This window comes from Podarcis vaucheri, assembly GCF_965113315.1.
Source record: "Podarcis vaucheri genome assembly, chromosome: 3".
NCBI classification, from domain to species: domain Eukaryota; kingdom Metazoa; phylum Chordata; class Lepidosauria; order Squamata; family Lacertidae; genus Podarcis; species Podarcis vaucheri.
The window spans coordinates 127,439,097-127,461,857 of NC_138761.1; the positions used below are offsets into that span (position 1 = coordinate 127,439,097).

General features: G+C 42.7%; 1 protein-coding gene across 2 annotated transcripts in view; it reads right to left on the reverse strand.

The window, feature by feature from the left end:
• Window positions 1–17,159: 17,159 nt before the first annotated feature.
• The window catches only part of CYP39A1 (cytochrome P450 family 39 subfamily A member 1), an 88,061-nt gene continuing 82,459 nt past the window's right edge, over window positions 17,160–22,761 (reverse strand). For both annotated transcript variants that reach the window (XM_082215796.1, XM_082215793.1), the window contains exons 11-12: window positions 19,515–19,686; window positions 17,160–17,484 (exon numbers count right to left, since the gene is read on the reverse strand). In XM_082215796.1, coding sequence (XP_082071922.1) covers window positions 17,324–17,484; window positions 19,515–19,686 — 333 coding nt within the window. In that variant the 3' untranslated portion in view covers window positions 17,160–17,323. The remainder of the gene's footprint in view (window positions 17,485–19,514; window positions 19,687–22,761) is intronic.

A 22,761-nucleotide genomic window follows, 5' to 3' on the forward strand; every position in this document is an offset into this window, starting at 1 on the left:
GGCTGCATCAATAGGAGTATAGCATCTAGATCAAGGGAAGTAATAGTGCCACTGTATTCTGCTCTGGTCAGACCTCACCTGGAGTACTGTGTCCAGTTCTGGGCACCACAGTTCAAGAAGGACACTGACAAACTCGAACGTGTCCAGAGGAGGGCAGCCAAAATGGTCAAAGGCCTGGAAACGATGCCTTATGAGGAACGGCTAAGGGAGCTGGGCATGTTTAGCCTGGAGAAGAGGAGGTTAAGGGGTGATATGATAGCCATGTTCAAATATATAAAAGGATGTCACCTAGAGGAGGGAGAAAGGTTGTTTTCTGCTGCTCCAGAGAAGCAGACACGGAGCAATGGATCCAAACTACAAGAAAGAAGATTCCACTTAAACATTCGGAAGAACTTCCTGACAGTAAGAGCTGTTTGACAGTGGAATTTGCTGCCAAGGAGTGTGGTGGAGTCTCCTACTTTGGAGGTCTTTAAGCAGAGGCTTGACAACCATATGTCAGGAGTGCTCTGATGGTGTTTCCTGCTTGGCAGGGGGTTGGACTCGATGGCCCTTGTGGTCTCTTCCAACTCTATGATTCTATGATTCTATGACTTCCACCCACCCCATAGAAGAAGCAGGAAGTAGTCCTGAAGAAAAGATGGCTCCTTCTCTTATAAATTTTCCCTTTTCCCCATAAACATCTTTGGTGGCGCATCATGCACACATCATAGATACATCATACATATGGGGTATGTATGTATGAGGGAGGGGTCTCTGGCAGAAATCAATTTATCAGGTTTTGCCCCCAACCCTCCCTTGCCCTCTATCTTACACCCATCAAGTGATACAAAGGAAATATTTAAAAGTTCCTGGTTTTCCCAGTCAGGTAATCACACCTCTTTGTCCTGACCGAAAGCACAGTCCATTCTTGGATGGTTTGCTATTGTCCGTGTGCTGGCTACCCGTCTGGCACCCATCTGCCTGGATGCCAGTGATTATCTCTTCTGCAAGAGACTGCTGTGTACAGGATCCCAAGTTGCAGGGAGTATGGCTGTCTTTACCAGTTTTCCCAAGTCCCCCCTTTGGCAGTCCTTTGTTCCCTGAGTAAAATGAAGCTGGGATGGTGTTTTGCTGCACAAGGGAAGATGACTACCATGTAACTTTGAACAAGATACAATGTGGCAAAACTGGTGGGTTTTATGGGGATATTTACAATATTGAATGGTGTTGGTTTGGGGGGATGGTCTGGGGGTGCAGTGTCCCATTTAACTGGAAACAACCTCCCCCCCCTAACCTTTATAAAAATTCTGGTAACAGCCCCCTTCCCCTTCATGGATCACTGCCTTGCCGTGGCGAAGGGGCTTGAAGAACTCAGAGAAGCTATGAACTACGCCGAGCAGGGCACCCAAGACGGACAGGTCATAGTGGAGAGTTTTGACCAAACGTGATCCACCTGGAGCAGGAACCGGCAAGCCACTCCAGAATCCCTGCCAAGAAAACTCCATGGACAAAGACAACAGGCATATAAAAGTTATGACGCTGGAAGATGAGCCCCTCAGGTCGGAAGGTGTCCAACATGCTACTGAGGAAGAGCGGAGGACAAGTACAAGTAGATTCAGAGCTGATGAAGCGGCTGGGCCAAAGCTGAAAGGACGCTCAGTTGCGGATATGCCTGGAAGTGAAAGGAAAGTCCAATGCTGTAAAGAAAAATATTGCATAGGAACCTGGAATGTAAGAACCATGAACCTTGGTAAGTTGGATGTGGTCAAAAATGAGATGGCAAGAATAAATATTGACATCCTGGGCATCAGTGAACTAAAATGGACGGGAAGGGACGAATTCAGTTTGGATGACCATCATATCTACTACTGTGGGCAAGAAACCCGCAAAAGAAATGGAGTGGCCCTCATAGTCAACAAAAGGGTGGCGAAAGCTGTACTGGGATGCAATCTCAAAAATGATAGAATGATCACGATACGAATCCAAGGCAGACCTTTTAACATAACAGTAATCCAAGTTTATGCACCAACTACTGGTGCTGAAGAAACTGAAATTGACCAATTCTATCAAGACTTACAACACCTTATAGAAGTGACACCAAAGAAGGATGTTCTTCTCATTATAGGGGATTGGAATGCTAAAGTAGGGAGTCAAGAGATAAAAGGAACAACTGGCAAGTTTGGCCTTGGAGTTCAAAACGAAGCAGGGCAAAGGCTAATAGAGTTCTGTCAAGAGAACAAGCTGGTCATCACAAACACGCTTTTCCAACAACACAAGAGATGACTCTACACGTGGACATCACCAGATGGGCAGCATCAAAATCAGATTGATTATATTCTCTGCAGCCAAAGATGGAGAAGCTCAATACAGTCAGAGAAAACAAGACCTGGAGCTGACTGTGGCTCAGATCATCAGCTTCTTATAGCAAAATTCAAGCTTAAACTGAAGAAAGTAGGAAAAACCACTGGGCCGGTAAGATACAATCTAAATCAAATCCCTTATGAATTCACAGTGGAAGTGAGAAACAGGTTTAAGGATTTAGATTTGGTGGACAGAGTGCCTGAAGAACTATGGATGGAGGCTTGCAACATTATACAGGAGGCAGCAACAAAAACCATCCCAATGAAAAGGATATGCAAGAAAGCAAAGTGGCTGTCCAACGAGGCCTTACAAATAGCGGGGGAGAGAAGGCAAGCAAAATGCGAGGGAGATAGAGAAAGATACAGGAAATTGAATGCAGATTTCCAAAAAATAGCAAGGAGCACAAGGTTATGCTTAAAATTCTACAAGGAAGGCTCAAGCAGTATGTGGACCGAGAACACCCAGAAGTGCAAGCTGGATTTAGAAGAGGCAGAGGAACCAGAGACCAAATTGCAAACATGCGCTGGATTATGGAGAAAGCTAGAGAGTTCCCTGCTTATTTAACTTATATGCAGAATTCATCATGCAAAAGGCTGAGCTGGATGAATCCCTAGCCGGAATTAAGATTGCCGGAAGAAATATCAACAACCTCAGATATGCATATGACACAACCTTGATGGCAGAAAGTGAGGAGGAATTAAAGAACCTTTTATTGAGGGTGAAAGAGGAGAGCGCAAAATGTGGTCTGAAGCTCAACATCAAAAAAACGAAGATCATGGCCACTGGTCCCATCACCTCCTGGCAAATAGAAGGAGAAGAAATGGAGGCAGTGAGAGATTTTACTTTCTTGGGCTCCATGATCACTGCAGATGGTGACAGCAGCCACGAAATTAAAAGACTCCTGCTTCTTGGGAGGAAAGCAATGACCAACCTAGACAGCATCTTAGAAGCAGAGACATCACCTTGCCAACAAAGGTCTGTATAGTTAAAGCCATGGTTTTCCCAGTAGTGATGTATGGAAGTGAGAGCTGGACCATAAAGAAGGCTGATCGCCGAAGAATTGATGCTTTTGAATTATGGTGCTGGAGGAGACTCTTGAGAGTCCCATGGACTGCAAGAAGATCAAACCTATCCATTCTGAAGGAAACCAGCCCTGAGTGCTCACAGGAAGGACAGATCATGAAGCTGAGGCTCCAATACTTTGGCCACCTCATGAGAAGAGAAGACTCCCTGAAAAAGACCCTGATGTTGGGAAAGATGGAGGGCACAAGGAGAAAGGGACAACAGAGGACGAGATGGTTGGACAGTGTTCTCGAAGCTACAAACGTGAGTCTGACCAAACTGCGGGTGGCAGTGGAAGACAGGAGTGCCTGGCGTGCTCTGGTCCAGGGGGTCATGAAGAGTCGGACACGACTAAACGACTAAACAACAACAACAGCCCCCTTTAAAAAATGGTGTTACATTAGCTACTTCCTAGTCGTCTGGTATGGTGGTTGTTGCTAGGAATAAGTCACATGTTTTTCTTAGAAGATCAGCAATTTCACATTCAGTTTTTTAGGAACTCTGAGTTGAATGCCATATGCCTCTAGAAATTCATTAATTTGTCAACAAGGTGATACGGAACGGAAGGGGGGGCTCCTCTCCTCCCCTCTTTCTAGGAACATCTGAGGCGATGACCTCGAGGGTGCCCACCACACACTCACCCTCAGCCCCCTCACCGTTGCATAAGCACCACACTTCTCCCAGACCCCAGTAGAACCCCCTTTCCCCTTCTTTCTACGAGCGAAATAAGCTCATGTATATATCCCTATCTCTTGCTATGCCTGTTCGCGCTCCATACTTATAACGAGTAGACCGTGTGTTGCTGTATCTCCGCTTATTCCTATGGCCGCGCTTTAGCCAATCAGAGTCATGCATTCGCTCTGCAGAAGCTAGCTCAGGGAGCTCCTGCACGCCTCATTTCACTCCTGACAAGCTACTGACGCCCCCCCCCCCACTGCAAGAACAATGGATCTGAAACCAAGGACCTCGTAAAACTGTCAAAATCCTGTTACAATGTATCCATTCTGTTTCCGCTTGTCAAAATCTTGCTACAATGTATCCATTCTGTTTCTGCTTTTCTCTATAGTACAGAATGGGCTAGAAATCATTGGAATCTTTAGAAATTGATATAAAATCAACCGCAACTCCGATTTCTTCGCTCTCGGTGTCATTCAACTCAGTTCCCCTTGGACTCCATGATGCTGTCCCTACTTCCATAATCCCCGAAGCGGCAGGTCACGTACGCAGGAACTTCCTAATCCTGTCAGATCGTTTCGCCAAACCTTTCCTCTAGGCAATATTAGGTGGCAGACGATGCATATCTCTGACCCATTGTCTTGCCACCACCGGTACTCAATAAATGTTTATCTATGTATATTTCTTGCTCTGCATATTTCCCCCCTCCCTCATCCGAAATGTTAATGAATGTAATCCCACCCTTCCTTAATCTATTCATGACGTGTGAAATATATTCGTGATGTAATTCGTGAAACATGACCTTCCCATAATGTATTCATGACGTTTCCTGCACTGTATTCTGGGTTATGGAGGGAACTTTTAAAAGCCTATGTCACCCCATTCTCGGGGTTCAATGCCATTTTTTTTTTAATAATAATTTTTATTGCATTTTTTTCCAAATTGCAGATAGAACAGAAAAGAGAAAGAACATAGAAAATAGAAAGAAAGAAAAAACAAAAAATCACAACCATTTCAACAACTTATTTCGAATTTCTATCGGACTTCCCCACATCTCCCACATAATGCATTCTTGACAATAAAATTATCAGCAAATTATAACCTTGTTTCATGTGTTTCTTTGTACTTTCAATTGCAGTTTAAGTTTAAATCTCTTATTTTCCACTTATTCTAAAAATGTAACACATTATCATTTTTACCCATTTAAACTTTGATTTTTTCATAAATATTATCCAATTTCATATATACTCCACTTTCATTGCTGGGGCTAACATTCCAAGTCACGCGGCATCTTAAGATTCATATAACTTATAATACTTTTGCAGATAGTCCTTAAATTTTTTCCAATCCTCCTCCATTACTTCTTCTCCCAAATCTCGGATCCTTGCAGTCATCTCGGCTAGTTCCATGTAGTTCATCAATTGCGTCTGCCAGTCCTCCAGTGTGGGCAAATCTTGAGTCTTCCAATGCTTAGCAATAAGGATTCTTGCTGCTGTAGTAGCATACATGAAAAAAGTTCTATCCTTCTTTAACACCTTCTGGCCGACAATGCCCAGAAGGAAGGCCTCCGGTTTCTTGGGGAAGGTGTACTTAAACACCTTTTTTAACTCGTTATAGATCATTTCCCAGAAGGCCTTCAATCTTGGACAAGTCCACCAAAGGTGAAAGAATGTCCCCTCAGCTTCCTTACATTTCCAACATTTATTATCGGACAAATGGTATATCTTAGCCAGCTTGACCGGGGTCATGTACCACCTGTATACCATTTTCATAATATTTTCTTTCAGAGCATTACATGCAGTAAACTTCATACCGGTGGTCCATAACCTCTCCCAGTCTTCAGACATGATATTATAACCAATGTCCTGAGCCCATTTTATCATAGCTGATTTAACTGTCTCATCCTGAGTGTTCCATTTAAGCAGCAAGTTATACATTCTCGATAATAACTTGGTCTTTGGTTCTAACAACTCTGTCTCAAGTTTCGATTTTTCCACCTGGAATCCTGTTTTTTTGTCTAGCTTAAAGACCTCATTAATTTGGGCATAGTGTAACCAATTTTGCACCTTATCCTTTAGTTTTTCAAAGCTCTGCAACCTCCAATTACCTCCAATGTTTTCTATTATTTCCCAATATTTCGGCCAGCAGGCCTCCATATTGGGTTTTTTCCGAGCCTTGGCCTCTATTGGTGATATCCACCTCGGAGTTTTGCTTTCCAATAAGTCTTTGTATTTTTTCCAGACCATATATATTGCTTTTCTGACAATATGGTTTTTAAACATTCCGTGTGTTTTTCCCTTGTCATACCACAAATACGCATGCCAACCTAGCGAATTATTAAAGCCTTCCAGATCTAGGACATCAGTGTTTTCTAATAGAATCCAATCTTTCATCCAGCAGAAGGCCGCAGCTTCATAATATAACCTTAAGTCTGGCAGGGCAAACCCCCCCTCTCTCCTTTGCATCAGTTAGTATTTTAAACTTTATTCGGGGCTTTTTGCCCTGCCAGACAAACTTAGAGATGTCCTTCTGCCACTTTCCAAAACATTCCACTCTGTCCACAATCTGCAAGGCTTGAAACAAAAACAACATTTTTGGCAAAACGTTCATTTTTATAGCTGCAATTCGGCCTAACAAGGATAGTTTCAATCTTGACCAGATTTCTAGGTCTTTTTTAACTTCTGACCAACATTTCTCATAGTTATCTTTAAATAAATTCAAGTTCTTAGAAGACAGATTGACCCCCAGGTACTTCACTTTTTTGACAATGTTTAGTTCTGTTTCCTTCTGAAACCCCTCTGTTTCAATAGCTGTCAAATTTTTCCCTAACACCTTAGTTTTTTGTTTGTTCAACTTAAAACCCGCCACCCGACCAAATTTCTGAATCAATTCCAAAACTCTTTTTGTACTAGATTCTGGCTCCTGTAATGTTAGAACCAAGTCATCTGCAAATGCTTTCAGTTTATATTGTTTCGCTCCGACCCATATTCCTTGTACCTGCCGATCCTTCCTTATCATGTTCAGCAAAACCTCCAGGACTGAAATAAACAATAAAGGGGAAAGGGGGCACCCCTGACGTGTTCCTTTTTCAATATGAAGTTCTTCTGTCACCACATTGTTCACTATCAACTTAGCTTTTTGTTCTGAATAGATTGCTTCTATTCCATTCTCAAACCCCCTTCCCACTCCCATCCCTTCCAAGTTTTTCTTCATAAATTTCCAAGAAATGTTGTCAAAGGCCTTCTCCGCATCAATAAAAATTAACACTGCTTTAGTGTTAATATTTGTTTGTAAGAGTTCCAGAATATCGATAATATTCCTAGTGTTATCAAACAAATGTCTACCTGGGAGAAAGCCAGCTTGATCCTTATGGATTACTTCATTTAATACTTTTTTAAATCTATTAGCCAAAATATCTGCAAATATTTTGTAATCCACGTTTAGGAGTGAGATGGGACGGTAGTTCTTAAGTTGAGTCTTTTCAGTTTCCACTTTAGGTATCAGTGTGATGAATGCTTCTTTCCACGTATCTGGTGCCCTCCCTCCCCCCATAATCTGGTTGCAAACCTCCATTAATGGTTGTATCAAGTAGTCTTTTAACATCCTGTAGTACTTGGAGGTAAGTCCATCAGGGCCTGGAGATTTGCCTAGTTGCATATTCTGAATGGCATCCTCGATTTCCTGTTGTGTTATTTTACAGTCCAAGATTGATCTCTTCTCTTGAGATAGTTCTGGTAGGCCATTGTCTTTCAAGAATTGTTCTATCTCAGTTGCTTCCTCGGACCCTTGTGTATACAGTTTTTTGAAGTATTTCTGGAAACACTTTCTAATTTCTCCCGGTTTCTGAATATTTTTCCCTTCAACTTCTAGGTTGGTAACATAATTTAATTTTTGTCTCTTTTTCAACTGCCAGGCTAGCAGTTTCCCACATTTATTCGCGGATTCAAAAGATCTTTGTTTCATTTGTTTGATTTTCCATTCCACTTCTTGGTTGATCAATTTCATATATTGTGACTGGTGGAATTTGATTTCTCTTAAAGTCTCTTTTGATTTTGGGTTCAATCTTAATTTTTTCTCTCCATCTCTTATCTTCTCTAGTATCTTATCCTTTTTCCCATTCCAGAATTTTTTCTTAATCGTATTCTGTTGTATCAGAAACCCTCTCATAACAGCTTTGCTTGCGTCCCAGATTATTCTTTTTTCCACCGAGGTATTCAAGTTAATTTCAAAATAGTCCTTTAAAGCTTTTTGGGCCTTCTTTACAATCTCTTGATCTCTTAACAGGTTGTCATTCATTTTCCATCTGAAGGAATCGGCAGTAGTAAATCTCATTTCCATTTTCAGAGCGTTGTGGTCGGAGCAAGTCTTTGGGCAGATTTCTACTCTTGTAGTCTTAGGTGCCAGCCCTCTAGTTGTCCAAATTTGGTCGATTCTTGTCCATGACAGGTGGGCCTCAGAAAAGAAAGTTCCTTCTTTACCTAGGGGGTTTCTTGTCCTCCATAGATCAATCAAATCCATATTGTCAGTTAGTTCGAAGAAAGTTTTTGGTAGTCTTCCATCTTTGGTCAGGTTCTGGTTCTGTGACTTATCCATATAGGTAGAGACAACCCCATTCGTGTCTCCCATCATGATGATGTTAGAGTAGTCCAAATAGTCCAGTAGTGTCTCATGTAGCTTCTTGTAAAATTCTGATTTCCCCTCGTTTGGTGCGTAGATTCCTAATATCAAAACTTTTTCTCCTTGGATTTGTATTTCAATTGCCAGGATTCTTCCTTGTTCATCTTTAAACAAAAATTTTGGTGATAAATTCTCCTTTGCATAGATCACCACGCCTCTCTTTTTAACTCTGTCTGATGAAATAAATTCTTGGCCTAATCTTTTGTTTATTAACACTTTCCTATGGGACCTGGTCACGTGGGTTTCTTGCAGACAGATTATGTCCAGATGTTCTTTCTTCAAAATATGGAAAATCCTTTTGCGTTTTTCCGGGGAATTTGCACCATTAATGTTCCAACTATACAGCTGTAGAGACATCCTGTATCAATCTGTTGTTGCTCTTTATGGGGCGTCTTCTTTTTTATCCAAATCCGAGGGTGCTGGCTCTTTTCCAGACTCTGGTGGAGGCCAAAGGGCTGCTGCTCCCTTCTGTAGGTCTTCTCCGTGATCGTGTAGAAACTTCTGGCTATCCTCTTTCGTTTTGATTTTAATCTTCTTTCCTTTGTAGTTGAATGATAGGCCTTGTGGAAACTCCCACCTGTAAGGTATTCCACTACTTCTCAGAAGTCCAGCTAGGTCAGTGTAGTTAGACCTGAGATCCAGTAGTTGTTTAGGAATATCCTTGTAGATTTGTGCTCTTCTGTCCTGGATCTCAAGTGCTTTATTAAAATGTAGGTCAAGTAGTTTGTCTCTCTCCTGCTTGGTCCTTAAGATAATCAAGCAGTCTCTAGGCCTGTCTTTCCTGGCAACTCTTCCCAGTCTGAATGCCGTTGTTATTTTAAAATCTGTATCTTCCTTTATACCCCAGAATTTAGAGAATTCTGCTGTCAAAAAGTCGGTCAAATCCTCTTTCTCAATCTCTGGGATAGAGCGTAATCTTAAATTATTTTCCCTGTTTCTCAGTTCCGCCATAGACAGGTAGGCCTGCTGGTCGCTGATATGTTTGTGTAGCGGCCTTACCTCTCCTTTCAATTCATCCACTTTCTGGATTGCTTGACCTGCTTTTTCATTCGCAGCTTCGGCCAATTTCCGATTTTCAGATGTAACGTCTTTTAAATTCCCAATGTCTTGTGAATGCTTAGCCACCTGTTCAGAGAGTTTGGTAATTGAAGATGTGGCTAAGTCAATTTTTGCTGTTTGGTCATCAACCTTTTTGTTCAAAATTGCAAATTGTTGTAGCATTTCCTCTAAAAGAGTGCCAGATCCCCCTGCTGCCATATCCTCAGTTGTTGGCTGTTCAGCTTCCTTAGATGGAGCTGTTGTTGAGGGTACAGCTCCCTGTAAAACAGCAGGGACTGAAGATCTGCGAGCCTGAGAAATCAGAGTTGTTTGTACCAATTGGCCTTTCCCTGCTTTCGACGCAGCTCTTGTTTTTGGTGGGCCACTCATTCCACACCTGTCTTTGGATTCAAGGTCAAGCTGTCAAATATTCCATGGGAAAGACATGCCTCAAAGTAGAAAACCAAACCACAGAGAGTCAAAACAAAGTTGGTTCTCAGGAATTTGTAAATCCCAAACTCCACTAGAGGGAGTATTGTTACAGTTCAGGAAAGAAGAAACAAAGTTTCAGTCGCCATTAAAGTTCCAGCAGTTAAATAAATTAACAATAGTCCTTAAAGAAGACTTTTTTCCACTGGCAGAGCCCTTTCAATGTTACCACAATAGTCTATCTGAAGGTGCAAGATACAGTTATTTAATTGTATCCTCCAATGATGCCTCTATGTATCCATTTCGACTTTGTATATGTATCCGCAAAACAGCCCTTTTCCCCCTGCAGGTCCGGAGCTGGGGTTTTTAAAGTTTTTAAAGTCCACAAAAGGAGAAGGTCTCCGAATAAAATCAACACAATAGCAAAGAATAAAAAGAAGGCTTGCCTTTCCCTTCAGTTGCTAGCTCCACCAGACGCATGATGCTTCCCGTTTTAAAATCCCTTTCTATTGCTTCCAGCTTGTCAGTTCCTTTGCCTTTGATCACTAAGCACTACCGGGAGACGGACTTCCTTTTTCTCGTCTCCCGCTTTCAGCCAAATTATCAATTTACAGTCCCGAATTTAATACTCTTCTTACTCACGAGTAGATGGTTTAGAGTCCAATGCTTAAGGAAGAAAGGTCGGCGCTCATCAGCAACAGCCGCGCGGCTTCACTCCCGCAGAAAGAGCGATGAATCCACAGCCCCGCTTCCCCTCCGCGCTTCCGGAGCCCCTTACGGGGTCCCTTCTTCGTTTTGGGGGTCGCTCTGGGTGCCCGCCGGATCCCACGGCCACGAGCTCACTCTGCTCGTGGTTTATCTTAATGGGTCGTCGCTTTGCCGCAGCGAACAACCCTTTCCTGCGGAGCCCCTCTTTGCAGCGCAAAGAGGACCGCCATTACTTGTTTCGCGCCGCCTCCGGAAGTCGCGCTTTAGCCAATCAGAGTCATGCATTCGCTCTGCAGAAGCTAGCTCAGGGAGCTCCTGCACGCCTCATTTCACTCCTGACAAGCTACTGACGGCCCCCCCCCCCACTGCAAGAACAATGGATCTGAAACCAAGGACCTCGTAAAACTGTCAAAATCCTGTTACAATGTATCCATTCTGTTTCCGCTTGTCAAAATCTTGCTACAATGTATCCATTCTGTTTCTGCTTTTCTCTATAGTACAGAATGGGCTAGAAATCATTGGAATCTTTAGAAATTGATATAAAATCAACCGCAACTCCGATTTCTTCGCTCTCGGTGTCATTCAACTCAGTTCCCCTTGGACTCCATGATGCTGTCCCTACTTCCATAATCCCCGAAGCGGCAGGTCACGTACGCAGGAACTTCCTAATCCTGTCAGATCGTTTCGCCAAACCTTTCCTCTAGGCAATATTAGGTGGCAGACGATGCATATCTCTGACCCATTGTCTTGCCACCACCGGTACTCAATAAATGTTTATCTATGTATATTTCTTGCTCTGCATATTTCCCCCCTCCCTCATCCGAAATGTTAATGAATGTAATCCCACCCTTCCTTAATCTATTCATGACGTGTGAAATATATTCGTGATGTAATTCGTGAAACATGACCTTCCCATAATGTATTCATGACGTTTCCTGCACTGTATTCTGGGTTATGGAGGGAACTTTTAAAAGCCTATGTCACCCCATTCTCGGGGTTCAATGCCATTTTGAACCTGTTGCGCAATAAACTCGGATCTTCGTATTTTGCTCCTGTGTCCGGCTGAGCTCCTTTCTTCTCCGCAAGGACCCGCGGACTCTGTCCGACGAGCTGGGTGGAAGTGCAACCACGCACCCAGATTTTTCCGTAACAAAGGCCTAGAACTTTGTCTCTGAGAAAGTTACCATAGCTCCGGCATAGGAATCTGACCTTTATCTCCTGCAGTAAGGATGCACAATTTGTAGGCAGGCTGGGCTTCCAGTTTCCGGTTGCCTTAATGGCTCCCACGACAGCATAGACTGTTGATGAAACAATGAACAAAGATGAAAGAGGATAAATATCTTTGTAAACTCCCCCCAGGGCCTGGGGGGAGTGAGCTACACTCACAGATCGTCTCAGTACCCGGCTTTTGCTCCTACATGGAGGTGGGAACCAGGGAGACGCTGGGTGCAAAGCACTTTGCCTCTCAGTAACCCCCCAATGCTGCCATTGAGAGCAGTGGTGCTTCTGTTCATTAAAGGATTAATTAGAATTAATGCACAGAAACGTGTTGGTAATGACAGGACAAGATTAAGGACTGCCAAATTGAAACAGTTACAAGGCTGCACAGATTTAAATTGGAAATATGACTTCAAAAAGAAGGTATGTGTTGGGGGGGGAGCCAATTGCTTCATTATAAATATTTTGTTACATCAATGACTCGGCACACCCCACCCCTAAGAATGCCTGACAATGCCAAAAAATTGTTCTTTAAACCTAATGAAGAAGAAAAGAGATGGGAGTACTAATATGGATCATAATGACAAATGGGACTGTGTGAGTGAAAAATTAATGTTTGGAATAATTACAAAAAGGGCTTGGAGCCTCTGCGGAGTTAATTTTTTCACTTACCCCCTCATTGAGGGGAGGAGGGACTGGACTTTTAAGACTTGCCGGGGCTCTGGCGGGGCACATATCATTCTGCTACGAATAATTATAATTAATTGCTTTGAATGGATGTGGAGAGGAGAACTTGGAGGCCTGCAAGGACTTTGGCAGGATGCTGGGTGACTCCCTGTTTGAAATCGAAAGTGGAATTTTACAGCTGCATCAGAAAAGTTGAGAACAAAGAGAGAGACCTCTCCAGAGTAACTCTAAGTCAACAGATGAGATCAGGAATAATTAATGGGGACATAATATTTGATAAAAGAGCAAAGGAACAATTGATGGAAATTAAAACCTCATACAGGAAGAAGAAAGGAGAACTTCATTTGTGAATTTACAAATTACTATATGTGTTAATGCAAACTGAAATTAATCATTGTAGCTGTAGTATAAGGGGTTTTATCAAGAATGGATTGTATTTATGAGGATCACAGAGCCAGAGACAAACGTGGAGGATAAAATCATGGTATGGAATTATGAAAACACTGATGATGAAAGGCAGGACTACTGTTGTAAATAAAAATTGCCCTTTTCCCTTATGGGGTATCCAAGAGCCCACATAAAGTCCTTACATAGGTTCCCTATTGGTAGGAGAGAATAACAGAGGCCAACCAGAGAATATTGAGAAGCAAAGTAGCTAGTAAGCTTGATCTTTATTGATCTGTTGCAACAGGGTGCTCCCCTCACACGCAGGAGAGAGGAGGGACCCAGAAAAATGGCATGGAATCATAGAATCATAGAGTTGGAATAGATCACAAGGGCCACCGAGGCATGCAAGGCCTTATAAAGACTTTTGAAATTGCCACCCTGTAGATCAAGACCACCCCCAGAAACATCATACATACATCACAGAAGGGGCATAACCTAAGACCATTCCTCAGATACATCACACTTACATCACAAAAAAGGCAGTCTAAAACAGTACATTTGAATATTGTTTTTCTCCTGTTGTTGTTTATCTCCTGTCTGGCAGGTTACTTGATTGGATTGCCTGGGGAGCCCGGCCATTCTTTTGTAGTAATAAATATTGTACTTAGTTCCTGGGCCAGGTCACAGGCTCACACCCTATTCAAACACAGACATACCCTTAAGACAGGATTTGTGAAGGAAAAGACAATGGGGAGGCTTTTCCACTTTGACCATGCAGAGAAAACATTTGCTCAGCTTAGGAATCAAAATGGCTTCAGGTCGGTCTTCCTGTGCTGATCTATGTACGTGCGGTTATGAACATTGCTATATATCTAAGACCTCAAAATTCCTATCACACTACAATGTGGAAAATCCTTCGGAATTCAGACCGCAGGAAGTAAAAAAAAAAAAGATTACTATTTGGAAGACAATTGGACTTTTTAAAATGTATTTATTTTTTATTGGATTTGATTTGATATGTTAATTGGATGCTCTTATTGGAAAATTAATAAACACTTTTAAAAAAAGAAAAGAATGAATTGTATTTGGTTTGAGCAACAGTCTGGAGGCAGAATTACGGTAAAGGGAATCAGAACCTGAAGTACAGCGCATGGTAAGCCATACAAAATGTATAATTGGCTATGTAATTTATTTGTATTTGAATTGGTATTGTTATTTGGTATTAATATAATTTGGCACATATTGGATTTTTGTAATTGAAAATTAATAAAAACTACTTAACATAAAAAAATTGCAGGCAGGCTGTTTCCTGGCTGGGGCAGGTTCTACCGGGGCGGTGTGTGTGTGTGTGTGTGTGTGTGTGTGTGCTCCGAAGGCTTTCTGGCGGTTCCCTCCCTGTGAGAAGGGAGTTTACAGGGAACCAGGCAGAGGGCCTTCTCGGTAGTGGCGCCCGCCCTGTGGAACCCAGCCAGATGGGCAGAGTATAAGAAAGAAAGAAAGAAAGAAAGAAAGAAAGAAAGAAAGAAAGAAAGAGCTTGGGGGGAATGGGATGACTCCCAGATACAGCTTTGTGACTACACTGGCCAGGAGTGCCATTTACCACCTTTGCCTGTTACAGTATATGCCAGCTACAACTGCATCTGGATTGTGCATGGGCAACCTCAAGACTGGATTAATGCAAAGAGTTCTACATGGGGCTGAACCTTGGCCTTGCCTCGAAGCGCCAGCTAGCCGACAACAGGGAACACCTCTGCTAAAACTTCTGTACCGCCTGCCTCTATGCAACCAGGCCAGGCTAAAGGTTTCTATATATAAAGCCCTGAACAACTGGTGTCCAGCTGCATCTACTGCAGTGTTAAGTAACTGTCATGTCAACTTGAGCAATGGGACTTTTCCCTCCCACTACGTCTGTTCTGCATTCCCCCCTAACCTGCCAGAGCAGCTTTGGGGAGAGCACAAGCCAGGCAGATTCCTTAAGGTAAAGTAACCATATTTTTTTCAATGAATCCGGGGACACTTTAAATAAATAAATAAATAAATACTACACGTTTGGGATGTTGATGCTGCAGTGATGGCGGTGGCAGAGGGGCAGCCGCCGCCTTGACCTCAACCACCACGTTTCCCCTTCCTCTGAGGCTTCTATCTCCTTTCTTCATGAGCCTGGGCAGCCCCTGAGTTGTTGGTTCTGTGGTGGTGGTGGGGAAGCGGTGCGCAGTGGGTCAGGCGTGGAAGGCAGAGAAGGAGGTCCAAGAGCAGCAGCAAGGCTCAGCAGCCCAATGCCTCCCTTCCCACCAGAGCAGCCCCAATCCCATTCCTACCTGCGTGCAAGCAGGAGGGGGTGGGGATCCCTCAGCTGGGAAGGGAGGCTTCCCGTTTCCTGAGAGATCCCTGCCCCCTCCTGCTTGCACGCAAGCTCTGATAGGCAGCATGAAGCCTCCCTTCACAGCTAAGATCCCCGCCCCACTCCTGCTTGCACGAAAGTAGGAGTTGGGATCAGGACTGTCCGATAGGCAGCACGAAGCCTCCCTTCACAGCTTAGTTGCTGGGGTCAGGGAAGGTGGAGGCAGCCCGGAAGCTGCGTCTTTGAGCCCCTGCACCACCATCATATGGGGACTTCTGAGCAGCTCCTGAAGCCAGCCAGAGCCAACTGCTCCGGGCTGCTGAGACTGCCGCTGCTGCATTTCCCAGGGACATTTGATGACATCCAGGGACACTCTGGGGATGGAATTTGTCCGGGGATTTATTCGCAAATCTGGGGACTGTCCCCGGGAAACGGGGACGTCTGGTGACCCTACCTTAAGGGCCAGCTGAGCTCATACATCCCAGCTAAGTCACTGAAATCAGTGCTATCGTTCCACCCCCCACCCCCCGTGACTCAGAAGCTCAACTGGCTTCAACTAAAAGTAGAGCATTTAGTGTCCCTGTATTGCAGAGTGTTGGACTAGACAGCCGCTGGGATCCCTTCCAACTCCACAATTCTTTGGTTCTATGGTCCCATGTTGTGGAATACTCTTCCAGCAGAGATTCTACAGGCCATCTTAGCTGCTAGCTTTCAGGCATCTCTTAAAGATTTTTATGCCAAAAGAGCAAATTTGTTTAAACTCTTTCAAGAAGAATCAGTCATTTTTATAATTATTTTCTAGTTTTTACGGTATTTGTTGTTTGGTTGTATTTGATATTTTATATGAAGGTGTGGTCTTTAAATATTTGTATAAATAAATAAGTACATTATTAATCTCCTTTTTGTCCCTTAGCACGCTTTTGTCATCCAAAGGTCCAGCTAGTTTCCTGCTTCTAATTTATCTAAAGTTTTTTGTTTTGTTTTTTGTTTTACTGTTGATCTTAATATTTTTAGCGTTGTGCTTCTCAGATTTTTGTCCTTGTTACTGTTGCATCTCTTATTGTCTGCAATTACCTGCAGTTCTTTTGTTCTCATTTGGACAAGACTTCCGTTTTCCTAAAGGAAGCTTTGTTGCCTCTAATAGCATCTTTTCGTGTTCTTTCACTGCGTGGAGGCACCTCCCATCTTAGACCCAAAACTGAAGGTTTAGATAGGACTAGATATATCGGAAGGGGAAGTGATTAGATAGTGTTGAATGTAACTTGTTCCCTGCTCCACAAAGGCTGCAAAGCCATTGCCTTCTGTAAGTCAACATAAGCCGTGCATATGGCTTCTGTAAGTCATAAGCCGTGTAGTTAAGCCGGGCATATGGGGATCCTGTTTGAAAAGGAAGCTTACTTGGAAGACTAACTTGTGGATCCTGAACTGCAAATCACTGGTACTGTTCATTGAACAATGCTTGACATTCAAGTGAGCAATGAAATATTGCCTAGTCAACTTAACTTACCAGCCTTGCATTATCTGACCCATGCCAATTGTTCTGTGTGATGTGCAATATGATTACTGTAGCCCCCCCACAAACAACAACAACAACATATACTCTTTGGTAAGATTTCATTGCAGCAAAGAGTGTATTCCAATAAGGTAAATATCCAGAAACACACAATATATTTTTACCAGACAAACAGAGCCAATAGAAATTAAAATGCATGGGAAGACTACAGAAGTGGAATAAAAAAGAGGTGCTCTTGTTGGAGAAAATCAGTTAGACACATAAGATGGCACATCAGGACGTCGAGTTTGAACAATTTTGGGCTTGGGTGAATTGTTTGGGTCTCCCTCTTCTGCTGCATCCGTGTCACAGACATGCACCACGACACTTGGGGTGGACTCTGTACCCGCGTGCAGCTCGTATTTCTCACCTGCAAGCAAAGACAAACATTTAGACTAAATGCTATTTAGCATCATAGAGCCCCACTAGAATACATTACTGCTCAACTGGACAGTCAAGAGGGGCATCACGGTTACAGTGTTGGAATAAGACCTAGGAGACCAGGGTTCAAATCCCCACTGAGCCATGGAGCTCATTGTGTGACCTTGGATCAGTCGCTGCCTCTCAGCCTAACCTCCCTCACAGGGTTCTTGCGGGAATGAAATGAGGAGGGTGAGAATCAAATGAAAATGTAGGATATAAATGCAAAAATGGCATGAATGGATTTTGGACATTGACTCAAGACCTTCATGATGCCACTATTGTTTAAGTATCCCATTTGGGACACAAACTGTAATTGAGCATGCTGTTGCCTAACCTCTCCCCAGGGGGCAGTGTGTGATTGTTTAGTTTGTGGAGGAGCATTTTGCACAAATGCACTTACCATATTCGGCTGTAAACTGGCAACCAGTTCAAGTGGCCTTTGTGCTGTTCCATGTGCGTGCGTTTTCTCCTTCACTGTAAAAGTCTTTAGAAGAGAGAGCGCGCTTGGGCAATACGAGAGATGCCTGCTCTGTGTACCTGCTGCGCAATACTAGGTTGCCCTTTGTACTTTATAGTATGACTTTCTGCACAAGCAGAGATCATTCCCAAACAGAAAGAGGCAGCTCTCAGTGTAGCAGATGGGAGGAAACTTGATTAGCAAGCTTTGCCGACAGTGTCTATAAATCTATCTTCCTGATGAGTTTTATCACAGTGCCTATATCAAATTTGAAATTTAAGAATATCTTGGGATTGCTATCTACTAATTCATGTGTAATAAAACATTAATGGGCTTGTTGACAGGATAAAATACAAAGGGAGAAATTACAAGTGCTTATTTGCCTGCAGGCATCAGTTGATTTGAGATGACTGTTGGTCAGCTCCAAGGCCTTGATGGTCATTACTTGCTGCTCTGCAACAAAGGTCCACACACGCACAGCAAATTGTTTGAGTCTGTCGACATAGTTGTCTACCCCCAAGATACAGCACCTTTATACTGAGATTCATTTTGTTTTAACAGTTGCAATCCTAACCCTATTTACCTGGCAGAAAGCCCCACTGAATTCAACAGGACTTAACTTCTAAATAGACATGGTTAGGATTGCTCTGCAAGTTGGTTCATTACTTGGCCATCACATCCTCTTAGCTGTTAATTAAGCGCACAAACACCTATGTATTTGAGGATATGTCATAGAATACAGTAGATGGGAAGAAAGGTGGCCAGATGTTTCTTAGCAGAAAGAACTGTGCCCTCCTCCAGAACACAACAGCCCATCTCCTCAACTTCAGACAGCAGCCATGAGCTGATCTTATGCATAGATCACTGGGCTGCTTGCTGAAGGTGTTTAGCATGGTTGCATTGCTCCATTTATTTGTGTGGGTGCATGGAAGGATTCCAGAAGAGGCACAGCTAATCATAAAAGATCCTGCTGGTGGTTCTATTCACAATCATGCCATGGTGCCTCAAAACCTGAACATGGTGCCTCAAAACCTGAGCTTTTGGGGGGTTTTAAGCCACCTTTCTAGTTGTCCTTGGTTGTGAAAAAAATGTGGATATAGGTAGAAATGCTATAGATCTCAGACCAAGTCGAGGTCTCATGGAGAAATACGGTCAGTGGTTACTTCTCTTGAAAACTGCAGCATGCAACCATACATCACGTTTTTCATTTAGATAAGAAAAACTCATGAAATGCAGGTATTAAGTTCTGTGATGCTGTACATGTTTCAGTTTCAGAACTACTCTCAGAACAAGAAGTAGGAAAACTCATGTCCTTGGAGCACACAGAAAATGCCCTCAGGCTGAAACTGAAGCTATCCATATAGATTTATTACAATACCTACCCAAGATTTGCACACAAGTGATTAAAAAGAGAACTTTGGTGAACTTAACGATAGATAGAATTTAGGTATTCATGTCTCTATTGGCTCAGTTCATCTTCTCTTCTTAAACTCAAATACCTGAAATTTCAGAATACCTACCTGATTCCCGTTTAGACACTGCATAAAGGAGGTCATAGTTAGCAGCAGGTGTTGCATCGTTCATTGGGTGCCAACCTACAGGAGGAGAGGCTGGAGGAGAGATAAGAAACTGCTTTGATGGCTGGGGTGGAGCCAAATGCAGTTTGTCCCCTTCGATCTCAGAACTCCGGACCTTTACATGGATGAAAGAAAGAGTCTCACTAAAGAAGAGAAGACAGCACTTTGGCAATAAGTGCTAGCAATGCAGTATATCATGCCATTTTCAGAATATCATTGATATTGAATTTTGCTGGGCTGCTACCAACTGAGTTTGTTGGCACCCAATGACCATTAAGTGGAGCCACTTTTCAGAAGTTCATTGCACAAAATGGGGGGGGGGGAGGAATGGAAACCCCACATTTTGTGATAAGTCTCTCTGGAAGCTGAGAAATGTAGTAGTGAGATGTTGTCCAGTTTGTCCCACTGTCCTTTTTTACTTCTTTCTACATGTCTGATCCCTTCCAGCCATCTCCCTTATCTGCCCATCATTTCCCCCCTGTCTCTGTCCTGAATGCAAACAGGAGCCTAGGATTTTCTTTGGTTATCCTATACTCCAGTTATGGCAGCTGGAAGGTATTGGATCAAGATTAAGTCCTACTGTGGTCTTGAAGATACACTGACATATGATTCTAGTTAAGTCAGCATAACATTATACAAGAGTAATTTCATAATAATAAATGATAAAACAATTCACTTATTATTTCTTTCCCTCCCTCTTCAGCCAATATGCCCATGAACCGTTTACAACGTGAAAAATAAAACAGTACAATATAAACATAGAAATGTAAAGCACAATAATGAACACTGACTGAAAGCAGTACGATCCAACACATTGCGCTCCCTTGGTGCACTTTTGGGGCACTCTCTGCACCAAAGCGGTTCTCCACCAGAGATGAGTCATGGTTAAAAAGATTTCTGTTATGGTTGGTATCTGAAGAGATGGGAAATAGGTGGTAGACTTCTAGCAGTCACTGGGTTGTGTGTTTAACTATAAGTTTAACCATCACCCCCAGTTGTGTCAAGGTTTCTGTGTATTAAATGTTCATTTAATAAATATTTTTCAAGGCTCTGGAGGTGAAATATTTATTAAAAGATAGGTGTGCATGCTTGAATCTACTATAGAGAAAATTAAACCTTCTTAACCTTAGTAGGGATTAAAGGGATTTTTAAAATCCTTTCTTTAAATAAGAATTACTTGTAAGATCTTGAAGACATTTATGCAATAGTGCACTTTATTTACCTCAGTTATACAGCCACATTATGTTTAAATCTTATGCAGAAAGTGTCTACATCATGAACTGCAATGACTATACTCCTGCAGCCTTACTACTTACCCTCTTGAACTCTTCAAAATACTTGGAATGTAATGAAAAACATTATGATTAACATGGATACCAGTTAATTTACAACATAAGCAAAAATATGTACCTCATCACTCTTGGCTGTTATTGTTGATGTTGTTTTTCTATGGAACAAAATCTGAATAAGGTGCATATGAAAAAGCAGCTTCATATTGTTATAAGACTTCATTTCTGCAAGTCAAAATTTATTAAAACACCAATAGAATATTCTAGGTATGATTCAATATGCTTGTGCTAAACATTCCATTCAGCACCCCAAGCAAGCAGCCAGCAACGCTGTGCATTGCACTTTCACAGGAAACCTGCAAGTTTCAGTTGTTCAAAGGTGTATACAGAGAGCAATCTTATACATGCATGCCAAGTTCAATGGAGCGCAATCTTAAGGATGCAACCCAAAACATGTCTAGTCAGAACTAAGGCCTACTGAATCCAAAAGGGCCTGCTGCTGGGTAAGTGAGTGTAGCCAATTCCTTGACCTGATTATGTGTGGTCTCACATGTTCATATTCAAATTGGTTGTCAGGGGTAGAATGTGAAAGAATAAGGTTGCATGTGCGCGCGCACACACACCATGACCCTTACAGATTATATGAGACTCTGTTGCCAATCTACTATTGCACAGCATGAAACAAGCGTAGCTAAAACATATGAGCTCATCCACAGACTACATACCAGCTCAAAAAAAATGTAACATAAACAATATGTAGTGTATTATCAAGGGACTAAATATTTGTAAAGTCTTTACACAGGTTAAGTACACTAGGGAGGCTGGAATTAGTTCTTTGCTATATGAGAAGCTGCAGCACCATGCCAGATGTCTTGAAACTCAACCATTATCTACTGAGAAACCATGTTTTGCTGGTGAGAGGAACATAGACCACTCAACCAAATAATGCACTGATTGTCTTGGTCCAAACTACCCAGCTTTGAGTGGTGGCATTTTTGTTTTGTTTTGTTTTGCTTTGCTTTGCTTTGCATCTTAGCAAACCTACCCTCTCATGCTTTTTATCCAAATTTATTGCACATTCATTCTCATTAGTTTGTGGAGTGGTTAGGAATTTTTGCTTCAAGCGAGTATTAATCCTTGCTTCCCAGTGCATCCTTCCATCATTTTCCTTATTGAGTTTGCTTCACAAGAGCTCCAAATCAACTTTAATTGCACAGCCTGAAGCAGGGGTGGACTGTACTAATTCCTTTCGTAATCTGGCACCCTGTGCCAGGCCAAAGTTTGGTGCCCCCAAAGGGATCTTCTCAATTTTGTGGTCCCCTCATCTTAGTGCTCTGTGCGGGGGAATCCCCTGGATCTCCCTAAATCCAGCACTGTCTGAATTCCCCAGTGTGTGGCCAAATCCCACTTGGAAAGAGCAACACCCTGGAAGGGCCCAAGCTTATTTCCTTCCTCCTCCAACCTTGTCTCTTTTCCTTTTGTGCTATGTCTCTTAGATTGTGAGCCTGAGGGCAGGGGCTGTCTTCCCAGTGATATTTATCAGCTGCTCTGGGAGCCTTTTCCCACAGTACAGTGGGATGAAAAAGCATTGCTCGGCCCAGACACAGAGGTCCAGCTCCGAGGGCCTGCTGGCAGTTCCCTCACTACGAGAGCCAGGCAGAGAGCCTTCTTGGCATTGGCGCCCTCCCTGTGGAACACCCTCCCGTTAGATGTCAAGGAAATAACTGTGTGACTTTTAGAAGACACTTGAAGGAAGCCCTGTATAGGGAAGCTTTTTAATGTTTGGTGTTTTACTGTGCTTAAAATATTTTGTTGGGAGCTGCCCAAAGTGGCTTGAACTTACTGTTTAGCCCTGCAGATTACCCCACTGTTATCATCATTATTGCATTATTCTTATTTGC